Raw genomic sequence first — 21,752 nt, forward strand, 5'->3', positions numbered from 1 at the left:
GCAATTTTCACAACACAGAACAGATAGTGATTAATTATAGGAGGCATTGTGCATTATTTATGTAGTATGCATTGGGGGATATCACTTACATGACTCATTCACAGTAGACTACATATGGGCACAAAGAAGAATATAAGTTACGTTGATAGCTGAACTGCGACAATTTCATTGATTGGATAGGGGATTATGACAATGCGAATACACCCACCGTGCTGCAGTAAAGTCAACAGCCGGCCATGGGCTATAAGTTTAAGTCTACACTGCAATTTTTGGAAGCTAAAATAATTCACCCTTCTTTTTCTTGGATTCACAATATTCATCTGAAAACTATGTTTTGTTCCCTTAAGTATATACATATATATATTTTATATATATGTAATAATTTTACAGGTAGGTTTAATGCACGTAGCTTTTTAGACATAATCACTATGAGACTGTAAACATTGGCTTATGTTAAATAAGAGGCAGAAAGGATGAGGGTTCCTATGACCAGAACACACAGTCACATGTCCCAGTACCCAGATCATCCTGTTTTTGGTATTTATCAGTGTTGCGTACTGTTTACTGTGAAACAATCCCTCATGAAGGATTAGGTAGGAGCAAGAGAAAAAAACAAATCCATATAAAAACCTAACTGAAGTGATGTGTGGGAACATTTTCAATAACACTTCTAAAAGTCAGCTTGTTTCTTTTTTTCTTTCACAATAATTACTTTTCCTTTGCTGTTTTCTTGACAAATAACCAATGAAAAAGTCTTCGCAGATATGGCTGCTTGTTAAACCTTGTTTACTTCTGAATGCCTTTGTGTTGAAATATTTGAGGGATGAGAGGTGCTGTCACAAGACAATTGATGGTGAGATTTAACATGATGTTTCGTGATTTGGATGGTTCTCGGCAGGGAAAGATGCCCCATTGTCAGAAACATTCTCTTTGTAGAGAGTACTGAAGACAACTCTGCTCAGATCAAACTCTTTCTTATTAGGCTTTCTTGGGACTTCAGCTATAGTTTAGGGTTGAAGTAATATTACCTCAGCAAACCAATATCTATCTAAGATTGAGCCGAATATTAGATCTTAAATTTCTTTTGGCAGCAATAAAGAGAGATGAACTGAATTGAGCCTTTGAGTGAGAAATAAAATAAGAGCTACTGTAACATGAACAATTTCTGCGAATATACTTTGTCGGTAGGCCTATTGCGCATCGCCAAGCCTGTCATTTTCCAGGAATAGATTGACGGGTAGTTAAAATTACAGCTTTTGAAAGAGGGGAAATGTCTGCAGTGTCTGTTCCTCAATGGGAGCTGTAACAAAACACACGGAACCATTTACAGAAGTTTAGGATGGAAATCTTTAATACGAGGAAATGGAATTATCTGATTTTAGTGGTGGGGCAAATAAGGTAGTTCAAGGCTGCTTATTTTATAGTTATTAAACTCATAAGATTATTTATTTTAAGATGTTTAGGCTATTTACAAGTGATAAAACGTAAAAAGTATTTACATAGTAGTAGCCTACATAAAAAGTATTTATGAAACCTAAAAGTTTCTTGCACGCCATTTGCAAATAATAACGTCCAAATAACAAAATATAAAAAAGGTTCCATGATTCTAAGTTTATAGATGTGTTTTGTGTGTCTAATGTTTATAATCAGCAATAGCTATTTAAAGTGAAGTAATAAAATACGAATGCTTTTCCATCACCATTAGAAGTTACCCAAATAATAAAAAGATTTAATACCACTTGCACTTGCCCTAAAGCCATTGTTTCCCTTGTGGATATTGTGTCGTCTGGGGCGCAATCTCTCCAATGGGTGGCGTTTTACACCACTGTCAGCAACAGCCATCCTCAACCCGCAAACCAGGTCCCTTCACTGCCCATATCAGCAATTCAGACTACATGCAAATCAGGAACGTCATTCTGAAAGAACCGAGTGTGAGAGAGGGGGAGAAGAGCAGCGCATTCCTTGAGAGAGAATCCTACCCTTTTCTTCTCTCTGCCGGCTTGCAGCGAGGGAGCTCAGCTCGTGCAGCAGATGCATGAAATTTGGTTCAAATTGAGGGAGATTCGTGGTCTGTAGGGAAGTTGGGACAGGATTTTAGGCCATTCTAAAGAGCGGTTACTGCTTATCACAGTTAGTACCTGGCGTCGTGAAGCCATTTAATCTTTTCGTAACTTTTTTGCGTTCCGTTTTGTGACCATGGGTTCACAACGGATACACTTGTACGGGTGTGCAATGCTCATAGTCGCGGTTTTCTGTCAACGATGTCATGGAAGTTGCCCGGAGAAGGAGTTGGAAAAAAGGGAAGAGGAGGCGAACGTAGTTTTGACTGGTACCGTAGAGGAAATCATGAACATGGATCCTGTGCACAATACCTACTCTTGCAAGGTAAGTCTGGCCCGACGTTACTTCAGTTTGTGTGGAATGCAGTGACTGCCCATTACTAGTCCAATACGAAAATGTTACAAAGTCGCTCAGAAACTCAATACTGTATGCGCCGTGCGATATGTAGGCTAATAGAAAAGTAGCACCTGTCAGAGTAGTAGGCTAGCCTAGCCAATTTTACGATTACTTGACACGTTAGAGTAATAATTCAACCTTATACAAAATCGAATGTGACAACTGACGTTTCTTTCAACTTTAATATTTGTGTTCCATCCCCAAAAATATTTTTGTCAGGGCATCAGGTGTGGTGCTTAGCCCCTTGCCGTCAAGTGAAATAACTGTTCGAGCTGTGAGCAGTGTTTTAACAACATGGTTTTTATTTGAAATGTGTCCAGCATTTGGAGGTTTCGTATGAGTTAAACCATCATAAATTATACTACAGGGCTGGGGCACTCATGTACGTAATGACCCCAAACATCCGATGCTGTATTCACATGCTGTGAACCGCCATGAACTTTGACTTCCATTACAGAACTTCAAGACGATCCCAGTAAACATAAGGCGTAGTATAAATGACTAGTGTTACTGCTGTGCAGATTATAGTCCTGGCACAACACAGCATCCAGGGCTTTGTTTTAGGTACAGCAGGTGCTGAACTGCTCTCTTGTCTCTTAGTCTTGTGAGCAACAAAGGGATGGTCCACAATTCAGCGAGCTCAGATCTTTCTTTATAGGGAACAGCCTACCTCAGATAACTCACACATCCATCTTACACAAACAGAACGATCTTGTCTTGGCCATTTATAACATATATAAAAACAAACACCACATTTTCTGTCCAGAAATCTTTCAGTTTTAAAACCAAGCAGTACGCAGTGCCTGCGGTATTCTGACTGTTCTGTGTCTGTCCCATGACATGAGATTCAGAGGGAGCAGATTAGAGGCACACGCTTCCCATTCTGGGAAATGGAAACCACCCACCACCAAAATGGAATGAGTCCACAGAGGAGCCTAAAAAGGGAAATCTGTCCAATGAGGAGAAAGCGTCTGCTCTGATGCGATTAGCCAAGGTTACTGCGGAACACATGCAGTACTGGCTGTATGTTGTCATTCAACCCTCATATTTACCCCTGTGTAATAACCCATACTGCCAAACCATAATACCATGTAATTACATAAGTATTCCTATGCGACGACAACGCTATTACCACAGGTATTACCACAGTCATTGAAGTACATTGAGGGTAAAGTGTCACCAAAATGACAGATTGAACATGATTAAAAAAGACCTGAGCTTGTCTGTGACCTATTTTAATGAGGAGCACCTCTCTGGAGAAGCATAAACAACAAATATCTTGACCCTTTTGTCCTGTCTCCCGTGACCTTTGTACAGGTGAGAGTTTGGCGGTACTTGAAGGGTAAGACCACGGTCAATGGGGAGATTCTTCTGGACGGCGGAAACAAGGTGATGATCGGTGGCTTCGGGGACCCGGGCATCTGTGACAACCAGGTTGCCACGGGCGACACGCGCATTTTCTTTGTGAACCTTGCCCCGGAGTACATGTGGCCGGCACACAAGAACGAGCTGATGCTGAACTCCAGCCTCATGAGAATCACGCTGCGGAACCTCGAGGACGTGGAACACTGCGTGGACGGTAAGACGCCATATTTGTTTGTGAACAGTATGTATCCGACACGGCTGCCTCGGTCTCAACTGGGGACTTTGTCCTTTTGAGGCATTCTCACCCTGGGAGTACCCTAACCCTTCGATGAGGAAAAACGTTTGACTCTCGTCTTATGTTCCTATTTTAACTGTGATGACATGTACCGAGATTTACATTTAGTCATTTATCAGACGCTCTTATCCAGAGCGACTTACACTAACTACAGGGACATTCTCCCAGAGGCAAGTAGGGTGAAGTGCCTTGCCCAAGGACACAACGTCATTTGGCCTGGAATCAGATATATAGCCCGACTCCCTAACCGCTCAGCCATATTTGTTTGTGCGTTCGTGAACAGTATGTATCCGACACGGCTGCCTCGGTCTCAACTGGCAGTAAGAGGTGGGGACTTTGTCCTTTTGAGGCATTCGCATATCCAATAATGTTGGGTGGTTGTGTTACATAGATATGGTATGACACACGTCAGTGTTGTGCCAAAGGGTGTTAAACTCTCGGCAGTAGTTCATCACTTTGAGAGACCCCGGATTCTTTTAAGATGAGTGGTGTGTGATTTACATAGCTCTAGGCTCCCTGAATCCATGTTTTAACGTCGCTCCGATACATTGGGACACCTGAGTCATTTTAGGAGCTTAGTTGTCATGGTGAAGCTTTGGCTTTTCCCAGGCTGACCTGAAATTGTGGTGGGTGTGTCTCCTTTGATAAACACCTTGAAGGACAGAGAGTAACTTTCTTGAGGTTTGACTCCTGATCTTTGACCCTGTCAGTGGGGCGTCTCGAAGTCAGAGAGAAGCTCTTCAGGTGACCCGCAACAGGGGGGTATTTACCGGGGATGGAGTTTCACAGTTGACAAACATGTTCCCGCTGTGTTAGCGCCACAGTTTAGGTTCTGTGGAAAACCGACTAATGTAAGTTTCTTATTTGATGTAGACTACTCTGAGGAAATAAGGGTAACAGGCAGAAGCAGGACGCAGAGAATGAATGAACAGATCAGGCTTGTCTGCGCTTCAGAACATGCCGTCTTAAAAATAGTTTTTAAGGAGTTTCCTGAGTGTGACAGGAGAAACAGAAGGAAACAGAAGACATGAAATACATTTCAGCCAGCTGCAGCCTTAGATACGGACCACTTTTTGGGGAAGTTAGTTCAAACTCTTTGCTTTCTTGTTAGTTCTTTTCGCCAAGAAGTCATTAGTCAGGCACGATGAGAAGGTTTCTATAGCCGTGACTAATAAGGCCTAATATCTGCCATGACTGTGCCTGTGTTTGCCCTCAACGCATGCAAGCGAGGCTTGTTACTCCTCAGCTTCTGCGGGTGCTTGACAATGCTGGCAGTCGTTCAAAGTCCACCACTCATGCAGGCCTCCCAGATCTGGGGGGAGAAGGTTTCAGGGCTTCTAGAAGTCGCTAGGGGCCAATCGGAGCCCATCGTGCTCTTCTTCACTGGTGTCTCCAGTGGGGTTTGGTAAAATCTGGCACACTCCTTATATTTCCTGTCCAGACACGAAAAATGGTACTGCTAACCTATCTAATGGTGAGTGGCCAACATACCATTGATTTTATTTTCCTTGTTGTGCGAAGGGGAGGTTGTTGGCTCTTGCGATCGCTGTCGAGAATGTGTCTTTTTTTGGTGTGAGTGCTTTGAGTTTCAAGAGGGTCTTGGCACAAAAGATTTAGCTGAGCATCCTATTTCACATAACCTAATGTGCTCATGGCTAAGTGCTTAAATACTGAAAATTAAGATTCAATTGAATGGTGAATAGAACTGATTCTTCCTTTTTGTCATAAATAAGATCAATACCATTTTGGGGGTTTGTAGGACGTTTTTGTACAATGCAGTACTCTACACTACTTACATGCTAATAGGCCTATGCATTTTTCATGCTCAGGTCTAATCCTTTACTGTACGGCATGGCCTGTAAAAAAAAAACAGACAGGTTGAACACCTCATTCAGAACATTGGCTAAAAGCTGTGATGCTTCCTGTGAACTGCCAGTCTGATAGAATCATTCGTTTTTTTCTGTGGATCAAATTGACCAAGATGATTAGATTGCATTCCTCTGTCCCATGAAGAAGGAGCTCAGAGGCTCGCCATAGCGCAAAATTTTAATTAAGAAAGTCAAGTTGGATCTCATCTTGTGTGCAACCAACCACCTTGCGCCCAGGAGACTGTGGATGTTAGTACGGCCCGACAAGACTCTACCTGCCACTCGCTCATTGTACCCTTCTCTCCTTTCTCCTCATTCTCCACATTTTCAATAGTCGGGAGAGACAGAGGAATGCTTGGCAGAGCAGGGTGGGGAGGCACGTCGTCAAGATGTGGAAGGAAGGAAGAAAAAAAAGGGCTTTGTGTAACTTTCTCCGGTAATGATGAGTTTTGAGGATGAGTTTGCAGAGGGAAAAAAAGATGATTGATGTGGAAAGGTAGAGAGGGAGAAGAGAGAGAGAGGGGGGGGGATATTTGAACCAAGAACAAATTCCTTGTACAGGTGTGGACTTGGAATTTTTGGGGATGTTTTGTTTGTCATTAACCACTCTGAAAGAGCGACCAAAGCTCTGTGGAGATGGACGCCTCTCTGCATCATGTTTCCTCCCTCACCCCTCCACTCTGCGAGGCCAGCCTCACTCGGATAACGCCTTCATCTTGCTAAGGCTGCTCTCCCCGAGATCTCAGTAAACAAACACGCCGGCGGCACTCTTAAAACACCCAAGTAGTATTTCTCTCCCTGCACGGACAAGCCAACCACCTTCCTCCAGGTTAGAATGTGCTATCTCTGTTTACTGGGCCTCTCTGAGGCGTTCCGAGACTGAATGATGAGAAACTAAAAAGGCAGAAGGGAACTCTCAGACTGAGAACCGCATCCCCCCGCATTGTTGAGTTACACCTTGCAGGAGCCGATAAGAGACGAGCCACAGTGCTGAATCTTCCCGTCCTTTGTCTGCTCCGCGAGCAACTGTTCAGAGAAATGTTACCATATTCAATTGTGCCACGCGCCGAGTTGTCAGATAATGTGACAAAATCAACCGGAGCCATTTGCGATGCTTCAAGACACAATGAAGCCACGGTCTCAAACAAATGAAGTGAGGGGATTCAGGAATTCAAAATGAATGCCTGGCGCTTTATTTTATGTAAAGGAAAGGGAAAATGTTTGTTGTAATTTCTCTTTTTCCTTTGCCCGTAAAAAAGAAAGAGAGTGAGTGAGAGAGAGAGAAGCACTATAAACACACAAACATACACACCCAGACATACACACAGAGAAAGCCACAGCAAAAGGCCTGGGAGTGAGGGAAGGAGGAAGCCAACTTGATGGATAGGCGTCGAGGGTACAAGGACATTTTATCTCTCCCGCTCCGTTTATCAGCTGTTTTTGTTTCGGCTCCACCTGATGCCAGTATAGTCATCCCCTCGAGGCTCAACAAGGCTTCTTTTTTTACCTCTGTGGATCCTCTCCTCTCCTTTTGAGTCCTCTCTTAAAGAAGTCCTTTAGTGGCAGGTTTATAGCAGTGTAACACCTGTCTCCAATAAGCGAAGAGATGATCTGTCCTTCCATAGATACTAAAAGAGGCCACACAGCGTAATTCGGTGCGTGTAACCAAAGCACGACAGTCGCTCTCCGCAGTCGATCTAGGGGACCATATAGGCTGTTTATGGTGTGTGTATAGCTGCTGTATATCACTTGCGCTCTACGGTGTGTGCATAACCCCGTGAGGGCTGTCGGTGAGCAGTATGGGGTTAGCCAGCTAAGCCGGGATTGGGATGGGGGTCCTGATTTGCCGGCAGGTGGTCTTGCCTAATGATGGGCGAGCAGACAGGCCTGCGGAATGCTCCTCGGGGTGGGATGTGGAGTGAACCCCCCCCCACCTCTCTGACTCCAATCCCCCCCCCCCCAGCCCCTCAGCGTTCCTCCGGTGAGCAAGCCTTGGCCACCGGAAAACCGTTCCACTTTTTTCCCCACTGTTTGTTCAAGGAGGAGGCCTGGAATGTCTTGGAATTCCCCCCCCCACGCAAGCCCCTACCTGGCTCCCTCCCTCCTTCTCCCCCTTCCCTCCTTCCAGCCCTTCGTTATCAGATCTCAGACGGTGATAATGGAAGTGAAAAGGAAAAATTAGGGGAGGGAGATATGAAACGGAAGACTTCTCTCGTTCTTTAAATTCTCCATGCGGAATGAGCACACGATATGGCTCTGTGAGGCCATCATGGAAGAACCTCATAGACACACATAGGAAGTTGAATCAGAAGGCAGTCGAACCCTTGTTCAAAGGATCTGCGTGTTGCTTCCAGAGCTTCAAAAGGAAGCAGCGTTTGTTTGTTTTGAGATAGTGAGGGGTTGTTTTGTCTGAGGGGTCATTTGTCAGCCATGGTTAATCAGTGACTCGAAAGGCTCTGGAAGATGACTAAGTGATGCAAGAGCATGCAGGAATGTGGACTGCACTTCCTTCTTAGACCTACTACGTACTTAGTCCCTCACACCAGATAAGATTATCAGAGAGGACACACCAGCCATCAAAATATCGCCCAATTGTACGAGACAAGTTTGCATACTACTGAGACAACAAGTATGTATTAGCATACTTATTGGGGGGCAAGTAGGATTTGTATTTCCAAGATTGCGGAATAAGGGAAAATGAAGGAATTTGACCAAGAATGAATCTGTCTTTTCCCAGATGGGTGAGAGACGATGCAGTCTTGTGTTTTTATCCTGCCTACGTGTTCACAAGAAACCCTTTGTGTTCAGAGAGTCACGGGAAGTCAAAGTCACGACACAGAGAGGGGCGACTCGAAGGATTGGACTTTTCTCAGGGTGCCTCTGTGGATTAGGGTGTGTGCACGCCTGAATGTGCGTGTCTGACAGAAAGAGTGCGTGAGCCATCTCCAGCACGCACGTGTGTGCGTGTACCTGTGTGGGTCGTGTGTTTAAGACAAACCCACGTGCAATCAGGTGATAATGAGGCTTTGATGTGAGCTCAACACAGAGACAGGGGAGGCCGGAGATGTACCTGTTTGCCAGCTAGCCCCGAGTCTCCAGAGTTATTATGGATTTTAATTAAAAATGTGGAAGTGGAGACCTTGTCTGGAATACCGATGAAGGGTTCAAAATGAAAAAGCCACGAAAGATAGAAAAGAGGGACAAAAGAGAGAGAAAGAATGAGAGAGAGAGAGAGAGAGAGAGAGAGAGAGAGAGAGAGAGAGAGAGAGAGAGAGAGAGAGAGAGAGAGAGAGAGAGAGAGAGAGAGAGAGAGAGAGAGAGAAGAGAGGAGTGGACCTGTTGGCACTATCTGGCTTCACTCACTAGTCTACCTTTGAGTGTGTTTCTGTTGCCTGATAAGAATCACCAGATGGATAGATAGCTCACAGTGATACATTATCACATCCCTGGCAGTGTGTCACTGCTTGTGTCACTAGATTCACAATGTGGGCTTCACAAACACATAGGCTAATGTTCTTGGTATAAAGTATGAAAGCCATAGCAACGGTTTACAAAACAATAAGAAACCAAAGCCTCCCTATTGTAATTATGTGTTGGCACAACCTGTGTGTTAATAGTTCTAGAATGCACAAGCCTGTAGTTGAATGTCATGCATTTTCCACAGGACATTCTCTCGAACCCTCATCTCATCACGGGCCATGATTCACGGCACAGTTACGACACATTCAAATAGATATTGTGGCCTCTAACAGATTGGCTTATAGAACGGTCTGGTCCTGAACGTAGCCCCAGGCAGAAAACGGAATTGGAGACATTCTATGTACAGTACGTCACTAAAGAAGCGTCCGTAAAGGGGGAAATATACAATTTCCAACATGACATTTACAAATGTTACCCTTGCTTGAGAATCAATCAACAGCATAACACAGCATTCAAGAACTGGAGACCCTGTAACCAATAGCCCCCCCCCCCCTCCACACACACACACACACACACACACACACGGCAGCATTGTCGTTTCTCACAAGCTACACCGCTGCAATATTAGATACACACATTCCGTCACCATTCCTCATAAGTCATGCTAATGAGAGTATAAGTCATGCTGATTAGAGTATAAGTAATGCTGAGGTATTCTTCAGGCACCAATAGGGCACCCGTCTTCTAGCCACCTGTAGCTAGAACAAGAGGAGGCGGCTCAGTTAAACTGCGGAGGAAACTCCCGCTTCTCCACCAGCTAGCTCTCAGGCCTCGGAAGCACAGCCAAGCGGAAAACCCCCCCTGGATCTCAGACACAATGAGAGCAGCGGCGGGAGGCTGTGGGATACAGGCTTCCTCGGGTCTGGGTCTAAAACAACATTCCCCACTTAGACTCAAAGTGTCTCACGGGCTGGACAGCTGTGGTGGTGGACGGAGAGCTGGTTAGTGTGTCACGTCAGAAGAAGCTTCCGGGTTCTCCTCAGTGGGAAGAAGCAAAATAAATGTAGTCATAAAAAAAAAATGGTTTTAGTCGCTGTCATGTCTATGGTTTTTAGCAACATAAATGTTTTTATGTTGCTTTTAAATGAAACTTTTTTTTTTGGGGGGGGGGTGGGGTGAGCTTAGCTGTTAGCTGTCATGTCAACGTTTTTTGGGATTTAAGAAATGAACTCACGAAAGGATACGTTCAAAGCTTGTCAGCTTCTTGCTGTTCCTGGTCACGAGAGGTAAAGAGGTCAACTAGGGAATTTACAACGTTGGTCTATTATTTGTGCACTTTTATTTGTAGAAGCCCCACTTAACAAGAGGAAGGTAGCCTTTGAGTTTCCTCTGTGTGTGGCTGTGATATAGATGTTAGTACAGTCCCCAAGACATAAAGCATGTTAATGAAGTCATTCAAACATCTTCCAGCCTTGTGTACTGATGTCATTCAGAAACAGGAAACAGGAAGTATCTTATTACCAGAACGTCACCACCACTCCCCTGGATGCTGGGTGTGGAGGTGAGCTTGACCCGGCTTTGGTAAATATTTAAAACCCACCCTGTTGTTTCCTGAGGTAGCGTGCTGAGGCATCTGCTGTGCCAGTCAGTACTTCCCCCCTCGATCTGTAATGTTAATTAAGCACCGGTTTCCGAATCTCTAATGCTGCTCCAGGGAATTGAACCGTTGGAAAATGTCGATCTGAGAGCTGTGTTCGAATGGAGCTCCGTGTCACCTTAACACCTGTTTCTCTGTATTCAGTGTGTGCCCAGTGAGGTGAAGGAGAGATTTAAGGAGTAAACTATGCAGCTTGATGGTGCCGGCAGTTGTTAGGCTTCTTTGGTGAACTGTGTCAGTAATGGTGTCTTATCTGTCCTCTGCGAGTGTATACAGATGGTCTAAACACAGGCCTTTCCCGCGGCCTTCTGCTCCTCCGCTCATCACTTGCTGTCTCTATCGCTTCCTGTCGCCCTCCTCATCCCTCTCTCCGCTCCATAGCGGGTCAAAGTGACCCCTAATGACCACAGGACTAGCTCATCCCATTCCCTCACACGGTCATTGAGAAACCCTGTTTTGTGGGAAAGGTCTTGACCCGTTTCCCTCCTTCTCTCTTCCTCTGACTGTCGGCTTGTCATCCCTCTGTCTCGTCACTCATGCCGCATGCGTGTTTGTCAGACGTCAGATGTCTGCCTACCCCGTCGGAGGTGTGTTGAGTGTCTTCACATCTGTCTCTCTAGCCGTCTGTCAGTTCCTGCACCTCTCTATCTCCTCACCCTTCTCTGTCCATATCTCTGTCATCGTCTCTATCCAGCCGTAGTAGCAGGTGATGGTTCTCTCTCTCTCTCTTTCTTTCTCTTTCTCTCTCCCTTCCTTCTGTCTCTTTCTCTGTCTGTTTCTCTCCCTCAGTTTTTCTCTTTCTCTCTCTTTCTATTTCTCCCTTTTCCCTCCTTCTTCATTTTCCCCTCCCCCTTCCACCCCCCCCCTCTCTCTCTCTCTCTCTCTCTCTCTCCCCCCCACCCTCTCACACACACACTTCCCACACTCCTTCTCTCCTTCCTCTGTGTCTGGGAAAGCAGATCTGAGGCCAGTCCACCTGTAATTAGGCTGGAATCTGGGTTGTAAAGCTGCTATAGTCTAATAACCAGGTGCGGCCTGGAGACCTGAGCCTGACAAGAGAGAGAAAAATAAAACAACCTACATCTCACTCTCCCAAGTTCCACAAGGTGCTGGCCAGGTAGCTTTCAAACATCAATTGTGCTTCTTTTATATTGAATTCACCCAATAGGTTACTGGTATTTTTCAAGATAAGTAAAAGTACTTAGGTGATTTTTCCAGTTGGTGGGGTCTGAGTGTCTCTCTGCTCATCTCTGTGTGCGTGTTGCCATGTATGCATGTGTGGGATATCATATCTGTCAGGGGGGCTGGAAGGGGAGTAAGCTGATTGTTGACAAGGCCCTGACATTCATCTCTGCTTTATCTAGGGCCTCAGGAATGCTCTCTTATTCTCTCTGTTTTTTACTCTCTCCCTCCCTCTATCTCTATTGTCTCTCTCTCTCCCTCTATCTCCCTACCTCTCTCTGTCCCACCTCCCTCTCTCTCCTTCTCTCCCTCTCTCCTTCTCTCCCTCTCTCCTTCTCTCCCTCTCTCTCCCTTCTCTCCTTCTCCCCCCTCTCTCCCTCTCTCCCTCTCTCCCTCTCCCGCTCTCCATCTCTCCCTCTATCTCCCTACCTCTCTCAGTCCCACCTCCCTCTCTCCCTCTCTCCCTCTCTCCCTCTCCCCTCTCTCCCTCTCTCCCTCTCTCCCTCTCTCCCTCTCTCCACTCCCTCTCCCTCTCTCCCTCTCTCCCTCTCTCCCTCTCCCTCCCTCTCTTTCTCTCTCCCTCTCCCACTCTCTCCCTCTCCCTCTCTCCCTCTCTCCCTCTCCCTCCCTCTCTTTCTCTCTCCCTCTCCCACTCTCTCTCCCTCTCCCTCTCCCTCTCCCTCTCTCCCTCTCTTCTTCTCTCCCTCTCTCCCCTCCTCTCCCCTCTCCTCCCTCTCCCTCTCTCCCTCTCTCCCTCTCTCCCTCTCTCCCTCTCTCCCTCTCCTCCCTCTCCCTCCCTCTCTTTCTCTCTCCCTCTCCCACTCTCTCTCCCTCTCCCTCTCCCTCTCCCTCTCTCCCTCTCTCCTTCTCTCCCTCTCTCCCTCTCTCTCCCTCTCTCCTTCTCTCCTCTCTCCCTCTCTCCCTCTCTCCTTCTCTCCCTCTCTCCCTCTCTCCCTCTCTCCCTCTCTCTCCTGAGGCTTTGCAGCCCTGCTCACCAGGCCAGCCCCAATGAGCCAGAGATTTGCCAGGCTGGAGAGTAGCCACTGTGATGCTTCTGTTGTTTTAGCCAACAATGGCAATGAAGTGTTGGCTTTCAGAAGCAAATACTATCTGGCACAGGAAGTCTCAGTGTCACACACAAGCATGTGACCCTCGCTGGAGAAGGCTCAGGACGGGTCTAGGAATCAAACTAAGCTGTACAGTGTTTTAAACATAATTTTATCTTTAGATTTCAGCACAGTGAATGCTGGTGTCCCGGTGTGTGTAGATGGAGGAGATATAGTCACTTGTAGCCTACCTAGCCCTCGTCTTCCAGGCGGTGTGGTCACATGGTTCTGGAGCTAGGCAGGGCTGTGGGCAGCATGGTTCCTCCAGTTAGTGAGAAATGAGGGAACCCATCAGTAGAAAGAAGAGGGGCGAATGTTGTCCCGGAGTGCAATTAAAGACAGATGATCTGCAGAGAGTGAAGAAAAAGTGGAATACACGCATGACAGAAACAAGTTTGAAATCCCGGCAGAGGAGAGATGAGAGAGCCAGGGGACAGCAAAGGGAGAAACAAAGGGAGGGGTGCAGGGAGAGAGAGAGGGAAGGTGTGGGAGGAATGGAGGGGTGCAGGGAGAGAGAGAGGGAAGGTGTGGGAGGAATGGAGGGGTGCAGGGAGAGAGAGAGGGAAGCGGGCCATCTCCCCTGCTTTGGGTCGGGGCCTTTATTATCCTCTGTGAGATGAAGTCATCCCATGACCAGCCAGAGAGACGCTGCACTGCTCCATCGAGAGTTACACTCGTCCAACACCGTCTCTCTCCCATGTCCTGTGTGTGTGTGTGTACTGTACATTTATGGGTGTGTGTTCAGTGTGTTGAAAAAAAACGTCTCTCTGTGAGTTTGTGCATGTGTGTCAGTTCTTAGTGCAGTGTGTCTTACGATCAACAAGTGTTTGTGGCAGAAAGCGAGACTGAAAGTGACGGAATTCACATTAAACTCCAGTTTTTTATTCAGTTGCTTGTGTCACACTTCAAGAAACATGGTAAGCAGAGCAAAATGTATTCTACGCTGTGAGCCAGCTCGCAGCGTTTATCTGGTAGAAATGGGAATCTCTGCCTGAGGGAACAGGTTCCATCAGTGACTACCGCCAGAGGTGTGCCCAAAGCTGCCTCTCACGACTCTGCTTGCCTCTTCGTACTTTGCCTATCTCACAAGATGAACATGACCATGGAACATTTCCATATGGCAAAGTCAGCCATTTTGAATGACCAAAGTTCAGTAAAACTTTCCGACAAGTCATTTTAAATCCATCTTCAGCCCCATTGAGATTTGAGTTTTCCCATTTAGGTGGAAATGTTTGGGACTGGAAGCTGTACGAGTTAAAAGCTCTGAGAAAACCGACAAGGTTTAAGAAAGAGGTATTCAGTAGGCGGAGAAGGACTTTCTTGACTCTTTACTAACTTTGTTCGTGAACTATGTCAGATTGCAGGCCGTTCCTTCAGGGAGAAACAACTCCCTCCGTCTCTTGAGCTTGGTACATAAAGGTATTGTTGAAATGCAGCTTCTCGACAGGAGACAAGTCTGAGCGTGTTCCCTCTCAGATGTGTTTGATTCTGGAAGAAAATGTAAATGTCATCTGTCCCACACGGACTGCCTGCAAATATTTGCTTCTTTTATCCAATGAGCCTGCCAAGTCTCCTGTGGACGGTATAAATTGGCAACAGAACTAAAACCATGTTTTATTCTCTTATGTTCTTCTGGGTAGTCTGTTCCTAAGACCTGCACTAACCTGCGCAATTTCCTCGCTATCAATGAAAACAGTTCGATGAACTTAATATGATCAGGCATTGGATGGACGCCCCGCAAAAAAAGTCACATGGAATTCCCCTCAGGTCCTTAATTTCACTGGGTTCCAGGGCCATTCCCTGAAGGTCAGGTTGCCTAGAAACGATCTTATCTCCCACATCCACTCTAGTAAATCAAGAGGGGAACCACACAGTCCACTCTCTTTAACCTAAAGGAGAGAGGGTTCAAAGTTCAGAGGTGAAGTCAGGGGCAGGTGTGTGTGTACCTATTTTCCTGGAAACCAAAGCACGTATTGTCCTTGGCTGTGTAAGTAGGATTCATTTGTATATTTGATTGGAGCTCACCTGTGGATTGATGCTCAACATAACTACTAGCTCACTCATTTGAGATGTACTGTAACTTTGGAGTGTATGTCTGTGTGTCTGTGTGTGTGTGTTGGTGTTTGTGTGTATTCTTTCTCCAGAGCCTAACAGCCCCCCCCCTCCCTAAGCACAGATTTATCTCTTTCTGTCTCTCTCTCTCTCTCTCTCTCTCTCTCTCTCTCTCTCTCTCTCTCTCTCTCTTCTCTCTCTCTCTCTCTCTCTCTCTCTCTCTCTCTCTCAGTATCTCTCTCTGTCTTTCAGTATCTCTTTCAGCATCTCTCTCTCTCTCTCTCTCTCTCTCTCTCAGTATCTCTCTCACCATCTCTCTCTCTCTCTCTCTCTCTCTCTCTCTCTCTCTCCTCTCTCTCTCTCTCTCTCTCTCTCTCTCTCTCTCTCTCTCTCTCAGTATCTCTCTCTCTCTCTCTCTTTCAGTATCTCTCTCAGCATCTCTCTCTCTCTCTCTCTCTCTCTCTCTCTCAGTATCTCTCTCTCTCTCTCTCTTTCAGTATCTCTCTCAGCATCTCTCTCTCTCTCTCTCTCTCTCTCTCTCTCTCTCTCTCTCTCTCTCTCTCTCTATCTCTCTCAGTATCTCTCTCACCATCTCTCTCTCTCTCTCTCTCTCTCTCTCTTAGTATCTCTCTCTCTCTCTGTGCTCCGTCTGTGCAGATTGAACTGGCTGGCAGGATGCTGGCGGAATCTTGATCAGGGCAAATTAACATGGAGACAATGGGGGAAGTTCAAGTGATTTCTCCTCCCTTTCTCAACCCTCTCTCTCCCAAGCCCATTTCTCCCTCTGCCGCTTCTCTCCTCTTTCCCTCCCCTTCGCTTTGGTCTTTTCTACCAGAGCTGCCCTCCCCCCCACCTCTTCTTTTCCATGGGTGTCTTAGGAGACAGAGGAGAACAACAGTGGGCAGGATGGAGAGATCGGCTCTCCTCTCTACAGTAGAGTGCTCTGAATGGGCATAGACTCTACTCAAGAGGACAGAGCCCTCTCTCAATGCAACCCCAGTTATAATGAACTCCACACACACGCGCGCATACACACACACGCCCTCATGCCCCCACGCTACCGCAGCAGACAGAGTCAGGACTAGAGCCAACTTGGTGTCACTCCCGTCTGCTTTAATACAGACATAAACTGTGTTCATACATGACGCAACATACGACACTTGCTTGAGCTCTGCCCTTCACTGTCATTTTCACTGATTGGAATAGACAGGATGAACCCTTTCAACGGCACTGGAAGGACGCTGCACTCGGTCTATAAATATCTGAGATATTAACAGTGAGATATTAACAGCTACCAAGATACATACAAGAGGGAAAATACAAAGCGTCATGAATTATTTTACTGTGATTTGGTCAGTGAAAATGGAAGATGGATCTCCTAAGAGCATAACAGAAGTCTACAGCGATGATAATAGCACTCTTGTCACTGAGCTACATCAACAGTTGTCGGTTCACCTCCCCGACTGAGTACCACCAGTATCACCCTAATAAAAAACATAACAAAGAGGATAGGGTTCCTATCTTGCTGAACATCCCCTCAGTCTGTAGGAAGCTACAGGTAGTGTATATCTGCAGGATTACCTTCAGTCAGTCACGGATGTCGTGTTTATGGATTCGCTCGCTTTAGCATCTCTTGTCTGCTGGTGAGGGGTCTGAAATTAGATCCAGGATGCAGATCACCGATTGGTCCTCATTGCGACGGCCTGACAGATTAGACCGCTCCGCTCGCTAGGCAGGGTTTTATCCATGGAAGAATTTTATTAAGGATGCGTCAAGCAGGCTTTTTGTTTAATTAGGGAGACTTGGTGTGATAAGCGAGGTGTTTGAAGTCCAAATGTTAGGAATTGAATGTCAGTCTTTGTACACGTGTGTACATGTGTATGAGTGTGTGTGTGTGTGTGTTTGGACATGGTTCAGGGGAATAGCAGTGCTTTCTCCCAGTAACCAGGGTAGAGTAAGTCCGGGCTTTAACAGGGCTCCCTTGGAGAGTGCCCAATCACTTTTTAATCTTGCCCTTTTTGTTGGCTGGGTGAGTTGCTGGAATTGAATCTCGAGAAGAACAACGTTCGCTATGCAGTCTCCAAGTACTGCGACTATCGGCGAAACATCTCAAAAAGATCCGGCACTCCACTGCAGGTGTTTGAAAATGGAGGGTGCGTTGAGTCGAGTGCTTATTTAAGTGAATTTTAAGTTTCCATTTGCCTGTAGAGGCTGCTATATTTTCCAAATGTTGAATACAGCAACTGGAAAAAGGGGGTTTCACAACATTGAATGAGAACATAAATCACTTAGCCCTTCAATAACCAGTCCTTTCATATCACTCTCTACAAAGGAGAGGCAGGATCAGGGCAGGGGAGGAGGCCAGTTGTGGAGGGACCTATAGGCTTTGTTGTTGACTCCAGTCTTTAAAGTGCCTCATCCACCTGTCCATCATCACGCCTGACAATGCCACAAAGGCTTGGAGGGCCAGCTCAACGCACACCTTGGGCCCTACCCCCGGGGCTTGGAAAATGGTACGTTCTGTCCCTTCTTTCAGATGTGTGACCTGGGACACTGAACTGGAAGAGACGTATGGGGCGGAGGACGGGGGGGACGGGGACGGGGGGTAAAGAATAGAGTGATTAGGACTCTTCCACCCCCACTCTTAGCCTCTGGCTTCCCGGATCAGGAGCCTCAAGTTCAGGACAGGAGTGAGGAAGGGTGGGGTGGTGGATTAAGAAGAGGGACCGTGGTGGCTCTGAAGAATCGGCGTATTGTTGCGTCCTGCTCATCAAAGCGTTAAGACAGCTCTGAGGCAGGAGAAGGGGTGAGAGGGGGGGAGAGGGCTCTGGAGGCACAGTCCTGGCATGCTCTCTCGCTCACTCTCTCTTTTTCCCTCTCGTGCTCTCCCTCCCTCTCCTTTTCTCTCTCCCTCTCTCTATCGCTCCCTCTCTTTCTCCCTCTGTCTCTATCTGAGCTCTCTCTCTCTTGCTCTAAACTGGAGAGAGGCATCCAAACTCTCGTTCCACATTTGCTCTTCTTTTCTCCTAAACAAAAACTTTGAAATGGGGTGAAAGGACACACACATACACGCAGACTCACACAGACTCACACAAACAGCATACACACATTCTCTCCTTTGCCTAGTTTTATGTAACCACACACACACACACACACACAAACAGTCCGGTGCTCTCCTTCTACACTTAACTCAATTTGTTGTCCTGGAAACAGAGGTACCCAGGGCTACCCAGAGATGGTTTATACACGGTGTGCGTGTGTGTTGGGTGTGTGTGTGTGTTGGGTGTGTGTGTGTGTGTTGGGCGTGTGTGTGTGTTGGGTGTGTGTGTGTGTTGGGCGTGTGTGTGTGTTGGGCGTGTGTGTGTGTGTTGGGTGTGTGTGAGTGTTGGGTGTGTGTGTGTGTGTGTTGGGCGTGTGTGTGTGTTGGGCGTGTGTGTGTGTGTGTGTGTTGGGTGTGTGTGTGTGTTGGGCGTGTGTGTGTGTTGGGCGTGTGTGTGTGTTGGGCGTGTGTGTGTGTGTGTGTTGGGCGTGTGTGTGTGTTGGGCGTGTGTGTGTGTGTGTGTTGGGTGTGTGTGTGTGTTGGGCGTGTGTGTGTGTGTGTGTTGGGCGTGTGTGTGTGTTGGGCGTGTGTGTGTGTGTGTGTTGGGCGTGTGTGTGTGTTGGGCGTGTGTGTGTGTGTGTGTTGGGTGTGTGTGTGTGTGTGTGGTGAGAGCCCAGGATCACGCAGGTGGTCACTACTGACTTTCAGGACTAGCTAATCCCGGTATAATCCAGTACCAAAGCATGGGTCTCAGAAAAGAAAGAGAGAGAGAGAGAGAGAGAGGGAACAGAGGGACAGAGAAAGAGAGAGTGAGAGAGAGAGAGAGGGAACAGAGGGACAGAGAAAGAGAGAGTGAGAGAGAGAGAGAGGGAACAGAGGGACAGAGAAAGAGAGAGAGAGTGAGAGAGAGAGAGAGAGAGAGGGAACAGAGGGACAGAGAAAGAGAGAGTGAGAGAGAGAGAGAGGGAACAGAGGGACAGAGAAAGAGAGAGTGAGAGAGAGGGAACAGAGGGACAGAGAAAGAGAGAGAGAGTGAGAGAGAGAGAGAGGGAACAGAGGGACAGAGAAAGAGAGAGAGAGTGAGTGAGTGTGAGAATGAAAGAAAGAAAGAGAGACCCCCCCCCTCCCCCGTTCCCTCACTTCTGGGTCAGGGAGACAGGTTCTCATGTCGGCAGATTATTCACGGAGATTTCGTTCTAAATGAGGTGAAGTTATTGCGCTCCAAAGCAGGGCTTTATAAGTCGCTGCCAGGCCTTGAGCAGCTCTATTGTTCTGTCTCCCTTTGTTGCTCCGCGTATCAGAGCAACCTGACCCGGGACAAATACTCCACTTGACTTTAGAACCAGTTTCAGAATAAATTATTGTACTTTTAAATAACGCAGGTTTTATAGGTAAACAGGAATTGTGTGTATTCAGGTTGACGTGGACTCATTCTGCTGTGGTTGATGTGTAAAATGCAGTTGTTGATTTGTTCTGGAAACTACCGCAGAATTTGTTTTGAAAAGTCATGACCCTGCTGAGGTATGGCATAGACTAAAAAAGTGATGTTTGTTTTAGGGTAAAAACGGAACCTAGACTGTGTCACAGTTCCGAGACCACAACCTAACACATACTTCAGACATTCTAAACAAAACTCTCCCATGGATGGACAGCTTCTGCAGCTGTTGCTGTTTCCATCCCTCCGTACCTGCCCTACGGTGGCACTGAGTCCAGCACTGGAGCTGATCCTTGGCCCTGTGTGTGTGTGTGTGTGTGTGTGTGTTGAGCAGGGCTGTAAATGCCTGCATGCACAAACACTATGCTGCTTTGATGTCCAGGCCGCAAGGTTGCTCAATGTTTGGCGTGGACAGAGCAGGACTGTGCTTATGTGTGTGTGTGTATGTGTGTATGTGTGTTTGTGTATGTGTGCACTGCCATGGAGAGATTAACACCCTACACACACGCGCACACACACATACTTTACCCCCTCCTTTCTCTAAGTCTTTGTCTCAGCTGTCTGCCATAGCCCTGCCTCACACTGGCATTCCTCAGTATAGATCCTCACCTGGAGCACTTTCACTTTCATCAGCTTCCCATATGAGATATTCTGCACCTTTGAAACTGTCGATGGAGGTCTGAACATAGATACATCCAGATATAAATGTTGGTGAGCATCAGAGGGTGTGGATCCCAACACACAGTGTGAAGACAAAACCCTCCCTAATTAAAGATCCTGTAAAGTGAACCTGGAAACGAGTTTTAAGTTTGCCACATCATAGAATAATGTGTTATTAACTACCCATCCAAATTCAAATGAAAAAATAACACCGACAAGTATGTTAAATTAGGCTTTGAAGTCGTGAAAAAATCAGCAGTATTCTCTGCTTGAGACTGGGGGGGCGTGTCGCCTGAAGGAGCTGAAGCTCCGCCCCTCGCTGCCTAGTGCCTACCTCCGACCCAGATAATGGATGCTATGTCAAGCCGAACAAAACCGTATAGAATTAGAATTTATTTGTTCAATGAGTGAAACATACAGATGCATATAAATGAAATGTTCCCCTGAGCTGTAACAGTAAAAATGGACACCAGAGACAGCAGACAGTGAGCTCTCCAACAAGGCTACTTCTAACACATTAGCTACCATTTCACCAAAATCATTCTACACCGAGTAGCCTAATATCAATTTTGCGGTTTGCACTAACTCATAGCAGAGATACCTCTGGAAAAGTTATCTAGTATAATTATAACAAGCACACAGAACTGAGTGATAAACTGCTGGCGGCGGTGGATGGTCCAGGTGCGACCGGAGGATGAACGGCCGGGGGGGCGATGCTCGGTACGGCTTCGCGCTGCAAGAGAAGCCGTGTGTTGGTGAACCCTGTCTGTCTCTGGTCCATGTTAAAACTGTCCGCCGTGAAATGGTCAGTGCAGAGGCGGCTGTTGGAGTTTATCCGAAGCTTTCCATGAGCGTGGCTCTTCACAAAATCTATCCACCTATTTTTCCTTTAATTATCAATAGGGAACTTAAATGGCGTTGCAGCGCAGCTGGAGTTATTGCATCCAGGGAAGATGCAGTCGCAGGTGGTGGGAGACATCCTGAAGCTAGCTAGCTAGCTGATGTAGGCTACAATAACAGTACAGCAGGAGGAGCCATTCAGTGATCTGGCGTAGATAGGGCGAAATGACGTAGATAGGGCATTTTTTGGCTCCGCCCATTAAAACCTGATCTGAAAACGGAAGAGAAACTGTTCTTCGGTTTAACTCCACATTTCAGTGTGACAAAGTTTTAGCGCTTTGCACATGCTTTCAGGAACTCATTTCACACGTATAT

The 21,752-nt window shown here is 46.7% G+C and overlaps 1 protein-coding gene across 1 annotated transcript; it reads left to right on the forward strand.

The window, feature by feature from the left end:
• Positions 1-1,907: 1,907 nt before the first annotated feature.
• On the forward strand, positions 1,908-4,865 carry LOC134019584 (agrin-like). Its single transcript, XM_062460548.1, has 3 exons — positions 1,908-2,385; positions 3,775-4,036; positions 4,828-4,865. Exons 1-3 carry the CDS (start codon positions 2,197-2,199, stop codon positions 4,863-4,865), a joined length of 489 nt encoding a protein of 162 aa, XP_062316532.1. The 5' UTR covers positions 1,908-2,196.
• The last annotated feature ends 16,887 nt before the right edge of the window (positions 4,866-21,752 follow it).

This window comes from Osmerus eperlanus, chromosome 4 (genome assembly GCF_963692335.1).
Source record: "Osmerus eperlanus chromosome 4, fOsmEpe2.1, whole genome shotgun sequence".
NCBI lineage: Eukaryota > Metazoa > Chordata > Actinopteri > Osmeriformes > Osmeridae > Osmerus > Osmerus eperlanus.

Excerpts from the sequence above, each read along its gene's own strand:
- LOC134019584 (XM_062460548.1), top strand. The coding sequence starts at position 2,197 with ATGGGTTCACAACGGATACACTTGTACGGGTGTGCAATGCTCATAGTC. Across the intron at positions 2,386-3,774 it reads ACAATACCTACTCTTGCAAG|GTGAGAGTTTGGCGGTACTT; the intron begins GTAAGTCTGGCC and ends ACCTTTGTACAG. Across the intron at positions 4,037-4,827 it reads CGTGGAACACTGCGTGGACG|TGGGGCGTCTCGAAGTCAGA; the intron begins GTAAGACGCCAT and ends TGACCCTGTCAG.